This window comes from Tachypleus tridentatus, chromosome 4, assembly GCF_004210375.1.
Source record: "Tachypleus tridentatus isolate NWPU-2018 chromosome 4, ASM421037v1, whole genome shotgun sequence".
In the NCBI taxonomy this organism is placed as follows: Eukaryota; Metazoa; Arthropoda; class Merostomata; order Xiphosura; family Limulidae; genus Tachypleus; species Tachypleus tridentatus.
In genome coordinates, this window is record NC_134828.1 from 55,005,817 (window position 1) to 55,030,396 (window position 24,580).

Consider the following 24,580-nt stretch of genomic DNA (forward strand, 5'->3'; position numbering starts at 1 on the left):
CAACGGTCAATCAAAACAAAGAAAGTCGGCATCTTTTACGGAATATTCTTGGATACTTTCTTGAGTATCATTTTTAATGTGGCTTTATACCTGAGATCTACTTCTTTCTTACACTGCTTGGTCATTAAATTTATATGACAAACTTCAGTGTCTATTCGAGATTAAAAATGTTGCTATTACACAATGTCTTTTGATGAAACTTATGCTAATTTTATTGCAAGGTCAACAAGATGGAGGTTGGAAATTCTCCAACTCAAATCAGAATGAAATACTTAATTCTAAAATCGTCACGAAAAGCAAGTGTTTGTAGATGACCTCTTGTTTACATTGTTTGTTTTAAAAGAATTACTATAAATACAGTATGTAACAACAAGTGGATTTTTTTTGCACCAAACGTCGATGGTTAATAACAAATTCTGTTTGTGTTAACAAAAGTTCAATAAATTCTCTTTTACATGTATGACAATTATTTGGTATGATTGAAGTGTTTCGTTAATAATCGTGATATTTTACAAAACCACTGCTGTTCCAAAGAAAGTCTACAATGTGATACAAATAAAGAGCACAAAATGATATTCACTCCTTCTTTTTTAATGAATGTTTTATTCACGGTTGTCTTGCTCGTACAGTAAATACAATAATTCTCAGATTAGTTTCAACTAACTGTATTTGGTATATCTAGGACATGAGTACCACTTAACTCTTGCTTCGTAATAAATATATATATGTCAGGAAGTTCAAAATATTTGAAAGACAATTTAGCAATATCATTAAAGCGATAGAATGGAAAAAATGTTTAATAATTTAAAGCATTTTTAAAAACAAAATCTTTTAGGTTTAAAAAAGAGAATAACATTTTGTATAAACATGTTCTAAGCTATTAAAGATGGTAATAAATAGATCAAATAATCAGTAAAATGACTGTGAGATAGAGATTTAACCTAAACGTGCCTTGAAGAAAGGGCTGGGCATATTAGGTATGTAGTTAATGACAGGTTCTGGAGCATGTGCAGTGTCAACATCACCAATGCAGTTCTTTGGGTCGTTGAAATAAAAACAGACTTTGCGAGGTGCCATTCTGTGGCGTCGTTGAAGTTGACAGCAAAGTCCTCTTGATACGTCACACTCGCTACTGGCCAAACACTCATCATCTAAAGAACAACAAATATAGGTTACATTATCTTAAAAAAAGCTTATTCCCCATTAATTATTATTTTGCCATGTGACACTATAAGTACAGGAGTCGTTACAGTTAATAATTAATATTATGCGATCTGATACTCTAAACTTTGGTTATTTCTTCAGATTTATAACGCTCAAATCAGAGGTTCCATTTCTTTCAATGGACACAGCAAATAGCCCCCTGTGGCTTTGCTATAAGAAAAAAACACAAATTTGATTACTGGGTCTTTCAATAACATTTTTTATATTTTGGTCTTTTCTTTCTGTGAAATAAATAAAATAGGTTGATTTGTCTCCTGGTGATCTAGGAGACTACTTTGTTTTATTGATTTATTAAGATATCAGTATTTTTGGGACTAATGTGACTAGTCTTCAAAACAAAACAATTAACAGTTACCCAAGATAAATCACATAACACAGCAAAAATGTCTCTGTTTTTGAAATATCTAAACGTAAAATAAAAAATCATTGTCTTAAGAAAATTGTGTTAGGATATTATTTGATTAAGGCAAGATCCAATTACGAGTAGAAACAGTTTTGAATGTGTTTATTTTCAAACATTACCTCACCTGCTTTTAATTTATTTTCAGGAATGGCATTTCGAATTATTAAAAAAAACATATTATTTAAATTCAAGCAAGTTTTACATTGTAATTTTCTTAGTACTGAAGAATAGTCCCTCAATGAGGCAGGGATAGGTTTACTGACTTATAATGTTAAAATGCAAAATTCGATTCTCCAAAATGAACAGATCACTAATAACCTCTTGTGTAGTTTATCGTTGAAACAAATAGATGAAAATATTGAAAGTACTCAGCTATCGCCATCTGTTGGGAAAGATAAATAAATACATAAATAACTTTTTCTGTTTTTTTTTGTTTTTTTTTAACTATCAAACTCTGATTCTCATCTGACACCACAACACTCGGTCATTTAGATCCGTGTTCTACTCTTGGAGGATAAACCCTCAGTCTCTTTATAATATTGAGAACTGGTATTAATCTTTTATTTTATTTTATTGCTTTTAGGCGTAAAGCTGCACAGGGGAACTTCAGCTGTGTGCCTAACGCAGGGCTCAAACCACAAGTTTTAGTGTTATAAGCTCTCAGCTTATCTCTGAATTACCAGAGTACTGTATTAATATAATTTTATGTAAACTTGAAAATTAGATCAGTATAAATTGTTGTAAACGATATTTTCAAACAGTTGTTTACAAGAGTTAAATTTCGAAATTCAAAATTATATACGTATGTATATACAGATGTGAGCAGTACACCCAGAACTGTGTTTTTGCCTCCCGAACTTTAACCTCACTTCTAGTGTTTCTAATATGTTTGTAAACATATTACATATTTTAGCCAAACATTTGGCTAAAAAGATAAATTAATTATTATTATAATATATATATATATAAAATCATAACTGTATATATATAATCATAACTGTGTGTGTGTGTGTATATATATAATCATAACTATTTTCTGTTATTATATCTATGTAGGGATCATTTTCCTTCTTTTCTTACATAAACTAATCTACTTTTTCTGATTACTCTTATTAACTTTATAATTTCAAAATACCACATACAGCTCATTGCAAGTTTGGAATTGAAGTTTGGTGATTAGATTTTATGTCGGGCCCGGCATGGCCAAGTGTGTTAAGGCGTTCGACTCGTAATCCGAAGGTCGCGGGTTCTAATCCCGGTCGCACTAAACATGCTCGTCCTTTCAGCCTTGGGGGCGTTACAATGTTACAATCAATCCCACTATTCTTTGGTAAAAGAGTAGCCCAGGAGTTGACGGTGGATGGTGATGACTAGCTGCCTTCCCACTAGTCTTACACTACTAAATTAGGGACGGCTAGCACAGATAGCCCTCAAGTAGCTTTCTGCGAAATTCAAAAACAAACATCCATATTGTACTTCAATCAAACATCTAATATGGAACATAATTTTAAAAAATCTATCCTGGTTTTAAAAAATCAAAACTAATGTAATCATTGGATGCTTGGAGGTGATTAGAACAAACCTGTGGTCATCGTAAAACGAAATATTTTATTTTGTTTTAAGACTACTAGTCTTTCCGAATACATAATACAAAAAAGCGGAACACGATCAATCTCTCATGAAGTTTGACAGATACCTAATTGTTTCATTTTAATAATATGTGTGGTAGGTATTTTTATTTATAAAAATCAACAACGCTTTAAGTGTAGATAGACTAAATGGCCTCTTAGGTTCTGGTGTAAATCTCTAGTTTTGAACCCTACTAATTAGAAAAAATAGATAGTCAAAATGATTCGCCGCAATATGAGTTTTCTGTCATACACAGCTGAAAACGTGGAATGTATTCAGAGACGAAGGGGAATACAAATATTCCAGAGCACCTCCAACTGGGAAGAGTTTGCACCCATCTAACTATTTCTTTCAAACTAAATGAACGAAAACAACAACAACAACAAAAAACCCATCGTCGTACGAATTGTAGGCCTTCTATTCACAGGCCGGTACAATAACATAAGCCACACCCGGAACTGTTTAAGAGGGTTAACATAAGGAACAAAGTTTTGAAAGACTAGTCATATATGCGTTTATTATCAACGGGATAGGAAAGCAGATTAAAGTGTGGTGAGAGTTTTGAAACTTCGTACCTAAACTAATCCTAACCAGGAAAATTACATCTTTTTAATCCAATGTCAAAAGAAAAAATGTAAGTAGGCAGAAAGTTTGCTCTTCAGATACCATAATATTGAGAGATTCTGTCATAACAATAAACTAAATACTAACTGACACACTCACTGTATTGTTTCTTCCTGACATCACGGGCGTCTATCTGGCAAGAATGACGCACGAGGGCGTTAACATTTTCTTCACAACGAAACCCTTCCCCACAGTCTGCGTCCTGAGTACAAGGTTTTCCTTCAGTTTGTCCATAAACTGGTAGGCAATTACCAACTGCTAGAACAATATAAGTGATTATAAAAACTTCAAATATAATCACATGTGCATTGTATTATAGAAAAAAATTAATATATAAGATGCTTTATTTCGTTAAAATAGGAACAATTAAGATAAAAAAGAAAACTCTGTTACATAGATACAACTCTACGAAAACGCTTTAATTTTGTCACTGGTGCTTACTTAACTTTAGCAAACAAAATAGCATGTTACATTGAAATATCAGCAGTAAACACCATATACCAATTAGTTACTGTAAAGTTAATACTGTTTGGTTAGTACAGTTGGCATTAAGAAAGTATTACGAAGATAATTTACTTTCTAATGTTGTACTGAGAAACATAAGCTGGTGCCAGTTATATTCTCAGTAAAACAAATGTTATTTTTGCCCCATCCTGTTTATAATTAAAACAAGAAAAAATCCTAAATAACCATGGCATTTAAATTATTTTAGATGGGATTAGAGTAAATTAATCTATGATACTTCTTCCTTTATATTAACTATGATTTGTGCGCCAGAAATACTAAGTGTCTACCTCGACTCGTAATATGAGGGTCGTGAGTTCGAATCCCCGTCACACCAAACATGCTCGTCCTTTCAGCCGTGGTAGCGTTATAATGTGTGAGCAATCCCACTATTTGTTGGTAAAAGAGTAGACCAAGAGTCGGTGGTGGGTGATGATAACTAGCTGCTTTCTCTCTAGTCTTACACTGGCTCAAAACAAACAAACAAGGTCCGCCATGACCAGGTAGATAAGGCACTCGACTTCTAATCTGAGGGTCGTGAGTTCGAATCTCTGTCATACCAAACATGCTCGCCCTTACACTGCTAAATTAGGGACGGCTTGCGCGAAATTCAAAACAAACCATAAACAAAACAAACAAGCAATTTTATTGCTCGTCAAGATCTCATCAGCTTACCCTCAAACTGAAATTCTTTTAAACAACGTCTGAATAAATTAACTTAGAAGATATTGGCTATGCCGAAATACAGTAATTGAAAGTGTTAGACCTCCTGAGTCATGTAATTAGATCTCAAGTCGGTCAAGAGATGACGGAGCTATTAGCTAAAAATGTGTACCTGAAAAAAACTCAGAGCTATTCTATGAGCCGCAATGCACGGCTAAAAAGATATTAAAACATATACAAGAAACACTTTATTCTAGGATGTAACCATAAACACTCTAAATATAAGCAAATTTATTTTTTGGTTTTGATGAAGGAGATTGAAAAGGTCAGAAAAGGTGACATGTACAAGAATATATATTTTTTGCCCAATCGTTATTACGAAGTTATACTAAGTGTTACAAAAGAAAATATATTTCACCTGACTAATATAAGCTAATTTTTCTCCATATTCTTTCAACAGCTTATAGATAATTCAACCTTCATTTCATTTTAACAAAAAAAAAACTTTCTTTATATACTCATATTTTCGTGCACTGGTTATACAACGAACTGTTGTTTTGTTAGGGTTTTTTTCTGTTTTGTAGTAAGTCTTTCGAAACCCATATTGACATCAAATGTGGTCTGCAGCAGCGCCTGGATTTCGTTATGTTTAAATATATTTTAGAAGATACGAAGCAGATTTATTATACTATGATCACAAGGCTGTAATATGTGAGAAAACACCATGTTTTGTTTCTCTTTTAGTTTAGGAAAGTGAATAATTTAGTTCAGTTAAATTTAATTTTTTTCCAAGCATACAGTTCACAACGTTTGGACGCTTGTACAGATATACGATTATAGACAGATCAGTGTAGCGCCCTTATAATTGTTTACTAGTTATACACTTTATTTCTGAATGTAATAATTAGTGTCTTACCAGAGAGTCATTTATTACCTGTAACATATGTCTCTGAGAGGATTAATCGTCCACTAGTTTATTCTTGTTGATCCTAATTCGTTCAAGTATATAGTGGTTAGTTTTCTCTTAGTTTAAAATCAGATCTTCCTTTACTGTGTCTAAAGTAAAGACTGTAAACATTATAGTGTTTATAAACACTATAAACCTCTAGTGTTTTATACAGAATTGAAGTCATTGTATTTTAGTTTATATTTATGTGAATAAACAAATAATTATTACAGTTTTGTTCGGTTTTGTAATCAGTCTATTTTCCTTTGAGCCAGAAATTCAATTTTAAATCCACAAGATGTTTCTGTTTCCTTCCGTTCTTCCCGCTACCATAGTTAGTAATTAAAACGTTATATGTGTGTCTAAGAGATCTATACATCTATATTGACTTGGGAGTTTATCGTATAGATTCTCTTATGTGTGCAATTTTCAAAAATGAGATGCAGAATTAGCAGACGTTATTTGTACAATGTATTTAATGGTGATCATACTTTGTATAGTGTGCTAATAACAAGTATTTATGTTTAAATGTTCTTAAAGCTATAGATTATATCTAATTACATCTTCTTTTAATTATAGAGCTAAAATATTTCTTTTCACTCTCGTTTGTTTGTCAATCTTTCGTACATTACACCAAAAAGTTTTTTGTTTAGTTTTATAGAAAGTATGAATAAGAAAATTTGATAACTTGGGAAGAAAGACCCATTTATTCCTTCAAAGGAAATGGGTTTAATAGTATAACTAAATACAAGTGAAAAGAACTCTTATCCTTAAGATAAACACCAAAAGCATTTATAAATTAGAGCCTTATTCCTAAAGTTTTAATAATTATCAAAAAATAAAGAAAACTTTCACTGTTCATAAATCGTGCAATTCTGTATAATCTAGTTGAGGGTTCAAGTGATAAAATTATTGTCATTGACCTTCTCCACGTGTCTCTGACATGAACCTGACATTTCTGTAATCGTTAAAATTCTCTTTTTTTTTTTTTTAAACAGCGAGTGAGACTTCTCTATTTGTTCTCTAAACACAGGTTAAATGTCACCCACGTTCGCATTTCACCCAGTATTGATCTAGAATCATCGAATTTATCACGACTGTGTTTTTTCTTTCTTTGATTAACTATACTGCTTGAAGTTAGATTAATCCTTATAATCATTGAGAGACCATGGTCAGAGAGTAACGCTTTCTTTGCCAGACCATTATTCGAATGCTGTACTCATCCGAGATCTATTAATCATCAGTGTTTCGCGCTAGGTGTAATAACGATTCTCTGTCTAAAATGGTAATAAATCTATCAAACAAAAAGACAAATTACCTTCAAGCAATTTGTCACAATAACATAAAGTATTTAATTTTAGAAAATGGAGGTTTAAGAGTAAAAAAATTGACCTATTAACCTGTCCTCTTAGCAATCTATCTAATCAACTGTAGGGCTAGAAACGAAACAGCAAGCAACTGCTTGCTATAACTACTAGTATAAAATACACAGAATATTAGTTATAACTGAATGATTGTCGGTCATGCGGCAAATGCCGATTAGTTTTCTACTGAAAAATAAATCAAAAAAGTGTTTTATGATATGAATATGTTTTATAAAAGTTAATTATAGTTTAGTAACAATATATATATAACGAATCTTTATCCTTTTCTAGTATTTCACGAAAACAACATTATATTTGATCATCTCTTGCAATTGGTTCTTTATGTTATGGTTCTTAATTATGTTATGTTTAAATTCGCTTCTTAGTGAAGCGTTATAAATTGAGCCGTCCCAAAAGTTAGGTTTTCAATAAATATTTCTACACAGTTAAATGCTGACATTGCAATTTATTATTGGGCATAGCAAAGGCAAATAATTTGATGGAGAAGGACAAATGCATGAAGGTGTAGCACAGTTCAAAAGTGTTAGCATAATAGGATATTTTACCTTTTTTTCCAATTTTAGGGGGCTAATTCTTCTATGTCATTAGAGTTTTTTTGTTTGTTTTCGGAATTTCGCACAAAGCTACTCGAGGGCTATCTGTGCTAGCCGTCCCTAATTTAGTAGTGTAAGACTAGAGGGAAGGCAGCTAGTCATCATCACCCACTGCCAACTCTTGGGCTACTCTTTTACCAACGAATAGCGGGATTGATTGTCACATTATAACGCCTCCACGGCTGAAAGGGCGAGCATGTTTGGCGCGACGCGGGCGCGAACCCGCGACCCTCGGATTACGAGTCGCACGCCTTACGCGCTTGGCCATGCCAGGCCCGTGCTATTAGAGAATGTAAATGTTAACATTATGGTAGTGCTTCACTGATCCCTGTTGACAACTAAATGAACCAGTACGAGAATACTTATCATTCTTTAGAATTCTCATGTACTTCTGCCAAGGTCAAAAGAGTTCTGCTTGAATGAATATACTAATCAAATATAGGGTCTGAAATAACTCTCACTATACCCATGCAATGTCTTAACTATATAGAAAGAAGCTATTCTATGGTACTGGTATATGCTAGAAGAAATCGATTTAATAGCATTCCACAAAAAATATAAACCTTAATTAAAATAATGAATATGTTAAGTTTTTTTAAACATGTCAGCGTATAGAATTTGTCAGTTGAGCAAAGAGTTTACTAAAAGCTTTACATGATCGTGATTGGACTTTTCAACAAATTGCTGCAAACTTGAAATTTTCCCCAAACACTGTCAAGATCATGAGACAGAGACAGGTAAATTTGAACATATGAAAGAAGAGGCAGGACACCTAAACTCAATGATACTGACGTTACGTATCTTCGTTTATGCAACTCTCGGTACAAAAGGAAGACTGCCACTGATCTGAAGCATGAGGTAAACAACCATGTAATAAATGACAGAAAACTGTCATAATCTATAGTATCAAGAAGACTCGATGAGAATGGGATATTTAGTCGGGCAGCGTTTGAAAAGCATTTACCTTGATCTCCAAATATTGTCAAGAGACTAACATTTGCCAAACAGTACAAAAACTGGACTGATGATGATTAGAAGAGGGTGTTATGGACGGATGAGTCCAGTTTTACATATTTGGTTTAAAGCGTAGGAGGAAGAAAGGTCAAAGATATTTACCTCAGTGCATAGGATCTACTATGATGCATGGGGGAGACAATGTAATTGTTTGAAGGTATTTTCCTGTTTACGCGACAAAAGATATTTGGAAAATAGATGAAAGAGTGAACAAGCGCAAGTACCACCAGATACTTATCCATCGTGGTATATCTAATGGTTTGCGTATTGTTTGTAAAGGATCTTAATACTAAAAAAATTATGACCCCAAACACTAATTTAATCTATACAGAAATTACTTAACCAAGAAAGAAGCTGATAGTGTGATTCAAATAATGCAATGGCCCCAACAGAGCCCCGATATCAGCAGAATTAAGCAGATCTGGGATCTGATGGATCAAAAACTTGAAAAAATCAAAACTTACTTCCAAAGAAACTTTATGAGAGTGTAATTAAGACATCTGGAGTAAATTCCTGAAGAACATTTTGATTGAATATGTTGAAACAATGCCTGATAACAAGAACTTCCACTGAGTTTCTGTTGTACTAAATATGAAAATTAATAAAATTTTGATGTTTCACGTGTGATTCCACTCATACATGGAATTGCTTTGTATCTTTAGCGGAGCATTACGTAGTTGAAAGTTTAATTGAATTGAAGAGTGAAGTGAAAAGCAGATGGATGATTTCCAAGCATAATGTGTATCACTCTAATAGTACTTCGTACTTTTGTAGCTGACTACATTTTATTCGGTTTTTATTTTATCTCTATACGCACATGGATCTTCTGAGGTAAAATGAAGCAACAGGAAACCAATGTAATTATAAAATACTTTTTGGTAAGTGGCACGTCTTGTCAGACCCCAACTCGAATCTAATTAGGAGTTACAGAACTTCGATAAATGACAAGGTTAGTGAGCTTTTATCCCTTGTTAACGTCTTTAGATTAAGTTCTAGTCTTTAATGCTTACAGTTTCTAACTGAGTTTTCTCAAAGGAGATTGTCCACATTTTTTCTTATTGGTGCTTCGTTATGGCTTTGCCACGTCTTAAGCAGGTTATTCTCTCGGAAAGCAACATATCGAAAGTCGGTTTATCAGCTTTACTCAGTATTTCAGAGAAACAGACAGGTTCTTAGGAGCTTAAAAACTGTGACATGTAGAGGCCACCAATTTGTATAAATAAAGTTTTGAACGGAACATAACTGAAGAGAAGACACATGTTTCCATGTTATGTTCATTTCAATTGTATTTTCTTTGTAATTGAAAGGTACAAAACTGCTTATTAAAAACTAGTTGTATAAGAGCTGAGATCGTATATCTACTTATCTATACTAAGGCTTTCTCGTTAAATCACGTGCTTTTGCAAGAAAAAAATGTAAATTAAATTACTCGAGTATATCACGAGTTATATCTTTGTTGCACGCATTGCTTTATAATTGTAGAGTAACTAAATTACATACAACTGTTCTTTTTATCCGTTACTCCTACGTTATGTAATAAATAACTATATATTCGCATCTATTTTACAGTTAAAATGGCAGATAAGAAATGATAATTACCTTGCACCAAGTGACTAAATATTAGCATTTCATTTATCGAGATCCACTTCATATTCTGTTCTTTTTTTACAAAAACTTTGATCGTTGAATATAAGATGTACTGAGATATTAGTTAACTTCTTAAAATGAGAGGCATATATCGTGTAGGACCTGTGTATGGTCAAACGTACAATCAAAATCTCGTCAACTGAAGAACTGAATATTTCATTTCTTCCGAATGTTAGGAATAAAATCGTTACTTTAGTCACGCGCTTCTTAGTCACTATTTAATTTATGATTAAGAAGAAAATTACCAAACTACAAAATCCACAAGTTAGGTTAAGCCATGTCCTTAAAATAGACTCTAGTTTAAAAAATGACCTTCAACTTTCAAGAGAAACAATATTTATTGAATACCTTATTAATGGTGTGTGAACTCACTTGCCGAGCTGCAACCAGGCATATACTGGATTAATCACTGGAAAGCTTTACAATCGGTTTGTTTGGAATTTCGCACAAAGCTGCACGAGGGCTATCTCTATAGCTGTCCCTAATTTAGCAGTGTAAGACTCGACGGAAGGCAGCTAGTCATCACTACTCATCTTCAACTCTTGGGTTACTCTTTTACAAACGAATAGTGGGACTGATTGTCACATTTCGTTATCTCCTTCCCAACTAAAAACAAAATAAATATTCAGCCTTTACCATTCATGGTATCATGACAAGGCAGACAGACGAATCAATCGGAAGATAAACACAGGTAGACAGAAAATTAAAAATGTCAACTGATAGACAGGGATGCAAAGGAGTGAAAAGAAAGTTTCGGCCCAGCACGGCCAGGTGGTTAAGGTATTCGACTCCCAGTCTGAGAGTCGCAGGTTTGAATCCCTATCACACCAAACATGTTCGCCCTTTCAGCCGTAGGAACGTTATAATGTGACAGTCAATTCAACTATTCCTTGGTTAAAGAGTAGCTTAAGAGTTGGCGGTGGGTGGTGATGACTAGCTGCCTTCCCTCTAGTCTCACACTGCTAAATTAGGGACGGCTATCACAGATAGACTTGGTGCAGCTTTGCTAGAAATTAAGAAACAACAACAAAGAAACAAAAAAGGTTACAAACAGACTAAATATGTGCACACTTACCACCATCTACATCTACACACACGGATCCTGGACAGCACTGCTCACTATGTAGACATCTCTTACCAAAACATTGTTCTTGTTCTTTCACGGCTGCTTCGGCTTGATCATTAGAAAGCAACGTCTCCAGAATTTGTTCTCCACTTTTCTTTTTTTCATCCTAAAATGATGAACAAATAGATTACTTTTAACTGGTTCTACGAAATATAAAGGAATTTTCTGTTCAGCTAGACTTTCATAATTTAATGTAATCTGCTTGACAAGAATAAAAGGGAAACGTTTAGCATATAGACAAGCAGTTTATTAGTGCTACTCTTAAATCTATAGATATTTATTTTATACAAAACGAAATGATAAAAAATAGACCACAATACTCTGCATCACATCAAAACCAGTTTATCAGTATTATACTGAGAATTAGGTAGTTTGTTGAGAGAAGGTTATTAACCACAATATTATATGATCCCTTAACGCAATATTGTGTGAACGTTGAAATTCCAGATGTAAGCAAAGTGTTTATTATAGAAACAAAATTAACTGCAGTTTCTTTTATTCACATTCCTTTAATTTCTCCTTTACGGTTCGATATTAGAGGTGTGTAAAAATATCATTTCAGATCCATCTTTTGTTTTCCACATCTTTTGTGTGATAGCAGAATTCAACAGTCTGACGGGACGATGATTGGTAAGAAATTACGTGAATTCCTATTTATATTTGTCGCATTGAACCAATTAAGAGGAGCATAGGGAAAAACACCTGTAGACAAGTTGTTTATAATAGTTTTAGACCTGTTGAATTTCTAACATTTTTCTGGTTTTCAGCATTTAAATCATAACTTTTTAAAGTGGTAATATCAATATTTCCTCTTTTACATTTTACAATTGGTGTCACATGTTGTTATCAATAACTGGCTGAACCAATTTCAATGAAACTGGGTCTGCTTAAAAATCCTTGTTTAAGTTGATTAGCAATTGGACGAACAATTCAGGTATGACAGCAATTTAACCTTTAACGCTTTAATGTTACGTATGCTATGTCTCAAAATAGTGGAAGGGGATAGACCATGTCTTTATTTAGATAACTATATAAGTTCAGAATTGTGGGGTACCTTTACTAATTATTAATATATAACTTTCAGACTTTATCATTAATATATCAACTTCTACTCTTCAGTCGAATTATCATTATTGATACTCCACTTTCTGTGTTACAATGGAAGTGATATTATTAACATGATAACTACCACGCTTCATTTGAAGTACATTTTACAATACATCACACATATACTGCATTTGTAAAGCCTTATTAGTGTACTCATTCATTTTGTATTGTATTTAATATATTATTACAGCTAACAGTTAACATACAAGTTAAGGATTTTTTTTAAATGTTACAATAATAGAAATTATATTATGACTAAAGATCAAAACAAAAACGATAAATAAAATTTACAATCATAACAGTAGTAAGACGACGGCAAAAACGTATTTTGAGGTTATTTCAAGAGAAAGGTGGCGGTGTTTGCACTATTCCTTTATCAATATTAATTTGTTTGTAAGTGTTGCGACAGTAATTACTCGCAATCGGAAATTTTTCGTAGATTTCTAGTTAAATAAATTCTTGTTATAGTCGCGTTAATCGTTCCAGATATGGTAATCAATTTCCGGTCCTTGAGAAAATACGTTCTGTTTGCACATGTTATAGTTCCTTCTGAAACAACATGAAGCTGTTATTTCTACAACGCTACTGAAGAAAACTTTATAGATATCGACGACCTACGCATAATTATAGAGAAGCAGACCAACGGAAACCTTGTGGAATGGATTTCTACTGGCGCGGTAGTGGTGCACTGGATAAACAGTCATTACATGTCTGGATTTTCTGTTATAAAAAGTCCGGAAATTAAAATTTGCTTGAAAATTAAGATGCATCGAGAAAAAATAAAATATGAGAACGATAAACATTAGTTTGACGAACATTTATTTTTTACCATTAGAAGCAGATTTACACTGAGTGATCACCGAGAATATAACTTTCTCCACTTAACTGAGAACGTTTCTAAAACTCTGAATACAAATATATAACATTTTGGTTATAAACTTACTAAAAAGAAATGTTAATAGTGTTGGGAGGTGAAAAAAAGTCGTCACTTACACAGCATAGTTATTTTTTGTAATTGACAAGCATTGTGGTGATTATTAAAAATAAAGAACATCGAATTATAAAAAGTTAAAAAATCAGAACTTGGAAAAATTGTTCGAAAAGCTGAAACTTTAGCAGTAAATTTTACTTTGTTATAGCTTTAAAATTCGTGACTTTGTAAATAATGACCAACATTCTTCAGTAATCACTTATTATGTTGTAAACCAGCTCGTTTTCTTGTTCTCATCACACATCAACATTTATATTCTTGTAAGCGATTGCTTGAAGCTGTTCAATTTACCATTTCTTTGTTTATTTCTAGTTTTATTCTGAGTTTACGAAAAGTAAACAACGAATACACATAAGTATGATTAATCGCTACAAACTAAAAAAAGTAGTTTTGGTATAAAGGGCTATAGTTAGTTTATACAGTTTGATCAGTATTACTCTTGGGTGTTTCTTTCTTTAGTCATACTAATATTTTAAATGGTGAAGCTTCCAAGGAAAAATCATGAAAAAGCCTCATAGAAAAAGTTTTGTCTGTATAAGAATCCACTGAATATCTAGTATACAATTTTGAATATTAACCCAGAAACGTTTTATATACATATGAATATACTTCTCTCAAAATAGAACATTAGTAAGATATTTTGTTTTAATTTAATATTAAAAACATATTAAATACATGACTCAAATACGAATGAAATTAATATATCTAATAATAGTAAAAGCAGTATTTGTTTGTAAGGTCTTACATAGCTGTATGATATTTACGATTTCTTAAGTAAGGAACTTAAGTTGAAAATGTTATCATTTAAGTGTCATAAGTGACATTGGTGTGATTAATTTAATAAATACTTGAAATTGAAACTTAAATATCTTTCAAATCTAGAATTATCTAATCTCTTTCAGACATTTTCTTCATTTATATTTAATCTAAGATGTCTGAAATTTGCGACATAGGTAAAAAGAAATGTATTTAGTTCTTAAGATACTTTAATGAGTTAATCTTATAATCTATGCATTCTTTTCCTTTCGCTTAATTAGCCCAGACTAAAAAAACATGTTGATATTAACTTGAAATTCCTACACACTATAATAAGCATTAATAAATACAAATAAAAACTTGCAACTTTACAAGTTTCGATTGGTACCAACTAATCATCATCAGAATATTGTGGTATATCTTCTTGATTGATGGAGATAATATAATGGTGAATTACCTCGACTGATGGAGACAATATAGTTGTGTATTATTTTGTGCATTATCTTTACTGACGTAGCCAAGACACATATTTTTGATTTAATATTGTATGTTTTTCAATTTATGTTTGTTCATTCTCAAAACAATATTGATATGCAGATTTTAAAATAAGTTCTGCTTAAAGTTTATCTTATAAATACTAACACATTGATTCTCTCTAGGTTCGTACGTGTCATTTACTAGTACAGCGGTATGTTTCCGGACTCCCACCGCTACAAACCAAGTTTCGATACCCACAGGTGAGCGGAGTACAGATAGGCCATTGTATACTTTGTGTTTAATAGTATATATTCATTGATTTTATTTAATATTTCACAGTGTTTTCCAGTAAAAACCATTGTCGGTTTTATTTTAAGATGTTTTAAAAGTTGTCGCATTTAACAGGTTTCGTAAAACAATTTAAATCTGAATAAGTATCTTTATAGACTATTATTTTTATCAACTAAAAATTTGGAATACTACGAATAGTTTATATTTTCTTAAATTCTCTCCTGTAACTGTTCATTAGGATTTTTGGTTAATCAATTTCCTTTCTGTTTTCAACCAATTGAAACACTACGTTCAACATGTTAGTAAGGTTTGAAGTCGAACTTATTAACTGGTTTTATGTTAATTAAAAATTGAAATGTAACTATGATTTTGTTGATAGAAACATCAAAAATTTTAAACAAATACGCCTGCATTACTTAAAATATAAATAAACCATATTTTATTTATAAAATCCTACAAAGTGAACAAACTTTGAGAATCAACGACAAAACTTTATAAACACGATATCACAACTAAGCGAACGTAATTTTACTGAGTGAGGAAAGACAGGTTCATAGTTCTTCTTATTTCTTGTGAAAACACTATGAATCAAGTTCTTTTTTGTCAACGTAAAATAATTTATATGAATGGAATAACAATACTAAACGTATATTTTGGAGAACCAAAAACGAGAGAGCAGATGTCCGCTTCTACAAACCTAGATATTCGTGAAGGGTTCTTTCTGATCAATCATTAACGTCACCTGCACATCGGACTGAAATAGACAAATCAATAAAAACTGAAAACTACAACACAGTGGAGAGAGATTCGAGGAGTACTGAAGCACAAAAGAAAAATCTTTCAGTTCTTGCACTAATTTGATATATCTTTCAACTGTGCGTTGTTGAACAACTTTAAAGATAGGATATGGAAACCAGATAAGGCAGAAAATGAGAACATGAAACGTGCTCTTAGCCATCAGTATGTTAATAATTTCCTATATTTAACACAGAACAATACCATTTTTGAAGAAAAGTTTCAAACGTCACAAATCCGTTTTTTAAAGAGTTTGGTAAAATTTTGTCAAACTACTAGAAATAAAAAGAAACATTGCTTTTTAGGAAGAGACTCGAATAATAAGAATTGGAAAATTAGTTTAATGATGTAATGATGTTGGCATGAAATAAAATTAAAATTACTGCAATAACGTGAAGAAATTAGAGTGAGTTTCATTTTGCAAAGACTAAAAATTACCATTTACGTTGCTCTTAGTGTCGTTAATCAAAGGCCGTTTTACACTCAAATATTGAAATATCTAATGTTCTTTGTTCTTTCGACAATTCACTAAACTTGAAAGTATGTACAGTGTATGTTTCTAAACATCAGGTCATTTATGAAATCACTGCATTGTCATTTTTTACGTCCAGACACTGCAGTTCAAGTATATTTATATTTGTTGTTTAGAGACCACGATTTTGAAGATGTATATCATCCTTGTTGTCCAGACACTACAAGTAAACATATTTATATTACCCTTTTATTCAGACGCATCGAATAAATACAATTATGTTATCCTTGTCATTCTGACATTATGACTGAATATTTTTAAGGCATATTATGCCGGTATGTTAACGTAAACTGTAAAACTTTGCACTGGTGATGGTAATATGTTTGCGAAAACTAGTTGGTTGTAACTTTGTGACGAATTAACTATTATATATCTACACTACATGGCCAAGAGTATGTAGACACCCCTTCTAATTAGTGGGTTCGACTATTTCACTCACACCCATTGCTAACAGTTGCATAAAATCAAACATACAGCCATGAATTCTCCATAGCCAAATATTGGAAGTAGAATGTGTCGTACTGAAGAGCTCAGTGACTTTCAACAGGATACTGTCATAGGCTGTCACCTTTCCAACAAGTCAGTTAGTCAAATTTTAGCCCCGCTAGAGCTGCCCCGGTCAACTGTAAATGCTGGTATTGTAAAGTGAAAACGTTTAAGAGCAACAATAGCTCAAACACGAAGCGGTAGACCACACAAGCTCACAGAACGGAACCGTTGAATGCTGAAGCGCGTAACGCGTAAAAATCGTCTGTCCACAGTTGTAACACTCACTACTGAGTTCTAAAGTGACTCTGGTAGCAATGTAAGCACAAGAACTGTTTGTCGTGAGCTTTATGGAATGGGTTTCCACGGCCGGGCAGCTACACACAAGCCTAAGATCACCATACGCAATGCCAAGCGTTGGCTGAAGTGATGTAAAGCACACCTCAATTGGACTCTGGAGCAGTGGAAACACGTTCTCTGGAGTGATAAATCACACTTCACTATCTGGCAGCCTGACAGATGAATCTGGGTTTGGCGAATACCAAGAGAACACTACCTTCCTGAATGCCAACTGTAGAGTTTTGTGGAGGAGGAATAATGGTTTTGGTCTGTTTTTCATGGTTTGGGCTAGGCTCTTTAGTTCCAGTGAAAAGAAATTTTAATGCTACAACATACAATGACATTCTAGAGAATTGTGTGCTTCCAACTTTGTGGCAACAGCTTGGAGAAGGTGTTTTTTTTTAGCATGACAATGCCCCCGTGCACAAAGCGAGGCCCATAAAGACATGGTTTGCCCCGAGGTTGATGTGGAAGAATTTGTCTGGCCTGCACAGAACCCTGACCTCAACCCCATATCGAGCACCTTTAGGATGAATTGGAATGCCGATTGCGAGCCAGGCCTTTTCGCCCGACATCAGTGCCCAACCTCACTAATGCTCGTGTGGCTAAGTAGAAGCGAATCTCCGGAGTCATGTTTCAAAATCTAGTGAAAAACCTTTCCACAAGAGTAGAGACTGTTATGGCAGCAAGTGGGAGACCAACTCTATATCAATATCCATGATTTTGGAATTAGATGCTCAACAAGCACATATGGGTGTGATGGTCAGGTGTCCACATACTTTTGGCCATGTAGTGTATTTTAATATCGATATTTGTTTAAGTTGAATTGAATTTATATTTAAATATGTACGCAACTATATGGTAAAATCGCTATTGCGAAATACTCGCCTATTTATTAGAGTTGTAAAAGAGTGTAAGAATCAATAATATATATACAATAACAAGTGACAACAAAACCTTTCATCAACACCAAGGTTCTTCAGATAACGTTTGCCCTAACTATGCCAGTTAGTAATTTTACAACATACCTTTTGATATAAAAGGTTTAAGTGAAAAAAATTCAAAGCACAATCATACACATCGAATCTCTGTTTAATATTAAAACTATGCAACGAAAGGAATGTTATATCCTTAGAGATTTAATAATAAGCAATCTGTTGTTTTTACTTCAGCCAACAAGAATCACGAAGATAAAGCGGGTATTTAATGCTAGTAATAAGAATAATCATAATTGCTTAAACTTTAACATATTAACGCAAAAAAAGTAAGAATGCTACATAATGTTTTCTGTTCTTTCACTCTTAAATCCCATGGTTTTATTATACCTATATGAAGCATAATTCATTCGTATTGAATTTAATTATTAAAACATTTAAGACACAATCAAAATAGCTTAACTGTTCGTCATTATAATAGTTCTTATACTTGTAACAGCCGTTTTGCTGATTTAAGCTTATTAGGTTTTCTTTTGATCATTACTAGATACGATTTTTTAATTAGTAATATTTTTAATAGTTTTAATACACAGTCAGTACATATTCAATAAATATGCCTGAAGCCAATCGTATTTAACCACAAACCTCAGAAAAGTATTGTTGCTACCGATGCTACTTTTTCATTGTATCTGTTAAAACGTCAATCAGCTTACAAATGAAACTCATAAAACACACAAAATCCGGGCCTGATGTCTTATCCCGAACCATGTATAATAAAGATAGATAGCTGTCCATTCTGAATTGCATTGTACAGAATTTTATACATGTCAAGCCATGTCAGCAAGTGTTCCATCGGACTCAAGATATCGTTTTACCACACTTCCAGCATAATTCATGCTTGAAATCACTATATAACTGTTAGATTAATTCTTGCCTAGCATATTTTGTGCCTGAGGAAATGACACGATGGATAAGAATATACCTGTGACTGTCTACCGTCAGAATGCTACCAATTTTGCATAGATTTTTAATAGCACTAGCTGAAATGCAGTTTTGATTTGTATCGGTATCTCAACATGTTTCACTTCAAATGTATCAACCCTTGAAACACTACAAATACTCCACGAAAATATTGAAAATAGTAAAAAATTCAAGGAACGTTCCCCTATAAGTCTTCATGATAGTATAATCCACTATTTTCTTAAAATGAAACAACCCTCAAAGAATGCACCTAAATGATAATGACTGCAAGAAAGAATTTATCTACATCAAAACATTCTTCAATAATGAAGATAAATGCCACCAAGTACGATAAAGGCCTAACCATGGCCTTATCCCTGTCACCAACACGCAGTAATCTCCAGAAGTAACATGTCGAAATTAACTTCTTCAGAATATTCGCTCTAAGTTCTACAATTTGGCTGAAATATTGACGATACATTCGTAATATGGCAAAATACACATTACAGAAAAAATTTCAATATTTCATAAACCATATGAGCAGAAAACTATCAATGATAAAACTCACCAAGGAAATAGAAAAAGACAGCAACCATTCCTAGACGAAATAGTTACCAAGACATATGTAACATATTTGGGTAAATATTTCAGCTACAAATCAAAACACACCAACAATGTAAAAACAGGTTATCTAGTCTCTAGAATTAACAAAATTTGTATCATAGAATATGCAAAAAAGGAATTAGAATAACACATCACTACAAACCTCCTTGACAGTGGATATTCTAAATATGTGATAAAAATAAGACAAAGATGAACTATAAGAATAAATCGGAAGAAAATTACAAAAACACAGCCATATTATTCCTTGTCCAAAGTCTACATGCGAATATAAAAAATAAGTGAACACTGTAAAGTAAACATGTACTCAGAAAACAAAAAATCAGTAAGGTTGTTATTAGTATACATCACCTAAAAATCCCGATGGTAGGCAAAAACGAACAAACAAAAACAAAATACATTTATGTATTCCATTGTGTTTATGAACTGAAATCAACGGGAGAAGTATAAAAAAAAGCTAAAATTCAGAAGCATACATCACATAAAATATAGCCTACCACACTAAGGGAAACAAAAATAAAACAAAAGATATGAATTTTACACGAGAAAAAGACGATAAAAGAAGCCTTCCACATCCATGGAACTGATAATACCCTTAGTATAGAAGTAAGGAAAACTTGGCTACTAGTCTTGAAAGTATTCAAATACTTTGTTGATTCAGATCTAAACAGAGGAGTCCCTAGCTAACTAAACGGTCCACCAGCACTTCAAGAATATCAGTGATCAAATCGCGATCTTTATCATTACGAAATCCAGTGCTTCCAAGAACTCCCCTGAAGACGCCAGCAGGTTAGCAGCCACAACAAGAAATAAACTTGTTAAAAGTAAATATGTAATGTTAAAAATTTCTTCAATCAATCAATAATTAGATTTTGGTGATCGTATAAGCTATTAATCACGACTAATGTTTAAAATCAAACACAAAAAAGTATATTTCTTCGTTGTCTTTGGAACCACCTTATGAAAGTAGTAGATTTGAAAGTATAAATCTATATATTTTGGTTAATACTATGACAACAATTAATAATTGGTTTACATTATCATTTTGGTTTAAAGTTTATTTTTAAAAGTAAATTCAACAGAACACAATAAAATTATAGTTATAGGCTGGAATGGCCTGCTGGTTATCATTCAAGGTTTGAGATCATAAGATTTACGTTTGATCCGCAATGTGCCCCTGAAAAGTCTGCGCTTTCAACTGTGTAACGTTATTTATGACAGTAATTTCTACTATTCAATTAAAAATAGCCGTATGTAATAGACCATAGTTCATGCTGACTAGTTGCCATCCCCCTAGCCATCAGTCCTAAATTAAGAATGAGTATGTTCGTGGACCCATGGCATGGCTATATGGTTAGGGTGCTCGACTCACAATACGTGGTTCACAGGTTCGAATCCTCATAATCATACATACCGACCTATTCATTCGTGGGAGCGTTATAATGTAACGATCTTCGGTAAATAATTGGTGACGGGTGGTATTGACTAACTGCCTTCCATCCAGTTTATCGCTATTAAATTAGGGACAGCGTAGTTTTGCTCTTGTACTGTTTATGTCGAAAATTTTAATATTGTTTATATATATTTTTGTCAGAAAAAATATGTTACAGTTTTTCAAGTCTAAAAAGAAATCTCAGAAAGTTACTTTTATTCATCTCCTATAAAACAGATAGGCTTTATAATATAGGAACTACCACACTGTTACCTATTTATAGTGGTTAAGCCTCTTTCTTTCTGATATAATATATAATTAACTGTTATTATTTTGGGATGGCTTTAAAAAACTAAGCTGACACCTGTACTCATAACCTTAATTTGAAAAATCTCTCAGAAAGAACGTTCTTACCAAATTTCAAAATCTGTTAGACTTTTCATGCTCTACATTGATAAGATTCGCGGAGTCTTAACTAAAGCTACGTAAGAATTTCACAACCAGCGAAAGTTATCTCTAAACAAATAATTTCTAGACTTCCTAACTAAGGAAATATCTCCTAGAACATATAATTTCTAATGTTCATAACTACGAAAAACACTCTATAAACACACTATTTATAATATTAAGAAAACAGAGTACTCCTAACTTAGAACTCTCTAAATATACTGACTTTAATCTTTATAAATAACGAAGCTTTCTCCAAATATGTCACTCTCATACCAAACGTACTTCTAATCTTAAAACCCGAGGAAAGACCTCTATGAACGTATCACTATCTTTAATCTTAATAACTGTAGGAAAGCTGTTTCTAGATACGAAATCCTGATAATGACGGGAGGTATATCTCTAACAGTTATATTCAGTCCTACGAACTGTATGAAAGGACTCCGTAAGCATATACTATTTATAATCTTTATGGCCTAGGAAAGGTTCCTATAAATATTATTTATGACAAAGGGAAGCTCTCCCAAAACATATGTAACCTCGATGTCTAAGAAAAGCTTTCTCCATGTATACTATATGAAAACTTAGTACTACGAGGAAGGTGTTTCTAAGACGGAAAATCTCTCTCCAAACATTCTCGTTTTAATCTTCATAAACAAGGAAATCTCTCGTTAGACGTACTGTTTCTGATGTTCACAACCAAGATAATATCCTAGTAAACATACTATTTCTAATATGTACAACTAAGAAAATCTATCTCAAAACACAGTATTTCTAATTTTCCTAATTACGGAAGAGCTGTTTCTCAATAGATTATTTTTACTCTTTAAATCGAAAGAAATCTGTCTTTAAAAATACTATTTCTTATCGTAGTAGCTAAGGAAAGAAGCCTCTAAATACAACTATTTCCATTTTTATAAACTGCGATAGCGCAGTTTTAAACATACAAGTTCACAAAGTTTCTATTTTACTTACTAATAATTACGTCCCCCCGATACAGCGGTAAGTCTACGGATTTACAACGTTAAAATCAGTGAGTTCGATTCCCCTCGGTGGATTCAGTAAATAGCCTTTTGTGGCTTTGCTATAAAAACGTTTTACACACACTAATAATCACTTTTTCTAATAAGATCCATTAAGAATACTGTTCTATACATTCCTAATTCTAGAGGTCTGTTTTAAAATGTACTGTTATAAGATTCATAAAAATGAAAATAACCCTGGCATAGAGTACAGTTTTCCAAATTATCAGAAGAGCCCTTCTGGAAAGTACACCGTAAATTTTATTTCAGAAAAAAACTCTAACGACAAAACTGGCACCAACCATACTAGTTTCAGAATATTTCTGTTATAATCTAAGTAAAACGTTTTTTCTAAATTTACTTTTACTGATCTTCGTGATTACTGAAAAACGGTCATAAAATTTACTTTTGTTGACTTTCACAATTTCTGTAGAGATGTAAACAAACTTTAAGTTAAATGAAATTGGGTGTTTTCAAATAATTTGAGATTTTTTTATAAAATTATCTGTTGACAATCGTCGAAACTTCTGAAGAGATGTAAAATAAAGTTTCCATTCAAGTGTTAAATGTCTTAGAAAAGTACTCAAAATAAGCTGTTACAAATCGTCTCACCCTTTATTCCAAGCCTGAATAATCTACTCCCGCTAACTTAGATAACTTTACTTGAATTCCCTCATAAGATACATTATCACTAGCGCTTAAAAGTTCACTACATCAACTCACTGAGTTTGGAAATGTTCTTGAAACATTATACTAACCTTCGTAACTTCGGAAGAGCTCCATTGAGAAGGGAAAGACAACGAAGGCCAACCTCCACCGGCTCCCCAAGCCTCAACAACGGCCGAAGAAGCAATGATCAGCGTCGTTCCAAGAAGGGATAGCGTCAAGGCGTGCATTTTGTAAACGTTGCTGTTTCGTTTTGTACGAAATCTGAAATGCTCTCTTCAAGTATCGATTGTATTCTGTACGTGTCTAACGCTAAGTTTTATAGAAAGGTACAAGTTATATATAAAGCAAGGTTTCTGGCGCTTGCGCTTTTCGTTAACAATTCAAAAGTTCGATACCTGTGCTCGAACAAATCAGGTTTTTCTATGTAATATAGTGCAGAGAACAGCTCGCTGATGATTGGAACAGAGCCTTATAATGACGTCGTTTGACATTACAAGCCATGGAAAAGTGATGCAATGTTATAAGGAAAAGATCGCCATACCACGTTCTTGTTTGCACATGTTTATAGAGATGTGGTATTTGAAGCAATAAAATGATAAAAATGAAGATTAAAATGTTGTATTTTTGTTGAGATACGTTCATATAATGATCAAAGCCACTCAATAAAATACTGATTTATTAAATATAATCATTCTGTGTTAAAGTATTACATTTAAAATAAAGATACAACCTCTGTAAAATCTAAGTATGGCTTAACATACAGTATGTCAATAAATTTGAAATTCAAAAAAAAGCTGAGTTAGTGGTCTAGTTAATAGGAATTTTCTTCTAATAATGACGAGTTTTGATAAAGTAAATTTTAGAGAATCCATAAAAATAACATTAAAAACACCTATAAATATCTGTGTGAGATGACTAACCCAATCGTTGCTTATCAGTTTCCCTTAATATTCCCAGGGTTC

General features: G+C 32.8%; 1 protein-coding gene across 2 annotated transcripts; it reads right to left on the reverse strand.

The window, feature by feature from the left end:
• Window positions 1–590: 590 nt before the first annotated feature.
• On the reverse strand, window positions 591–23,990 carry LOC143249171 (ITG-like peptide). Of its 2 annotated transcripts, none has more exons than XM_076498625.1 (4): window positions 23,708–23,990; window positions 11,708–11,864; window positions 3,980–4,138; window positions 591–1,151 (listed from the first exon to the last, which is right to left on the reverse strand). In XM_076498625.1, exons 1-4 carry the CDS (start codon window positions 23,843–23,845, stop codon window positions 937–939), a joined length of 669 nt encoding a protein of 222 aa, XP_076354740.1. In that variant the 5' UTR covers window positions 23,846–23,990; the 3' UTR covers window positions 591–936. The 2 variants fall into 2 exon arrangements, with proteins under 2 accessions (XP_076354740.1, XP_076354741.1); XM_076498626.1 differs by having other exon boundaries at window positions 592–1,151; window positions 3,980–4,135; window positions 23,708–23,986.
• Between the last annotated feature and the right edge of the window lie 590 nt (window positions 23,991–24,580).

What these genes read in the sequence shown, in the direction of transcription:
- LOC143249171 (XM_076498625.1), bottom strand. Translation starts at nt 23,845, where the DNA reads ATGCACGCCTTGACGCTATCCCTTCTTGGAACGACGCTGATCATTGCT. An exon ending in GCTCTTCCGAAGTTACGAAG is followed by an intron (nt 11,865 to 23,707) that starts GTTAGTATAATG and finishes TCATCATTTTAG; the next exon opens with GATGAAAAAAAGAAAAGTGG. An exon ending in TGTCAGGAAGAAACAATACA is followed by an intron (nt 1,152 to 3,979) that starts GTGAGTGTGTCA and finishes GTTGTTCTTTAG; the next exon opens with ATGATGAGTGTTTGGCCAGT.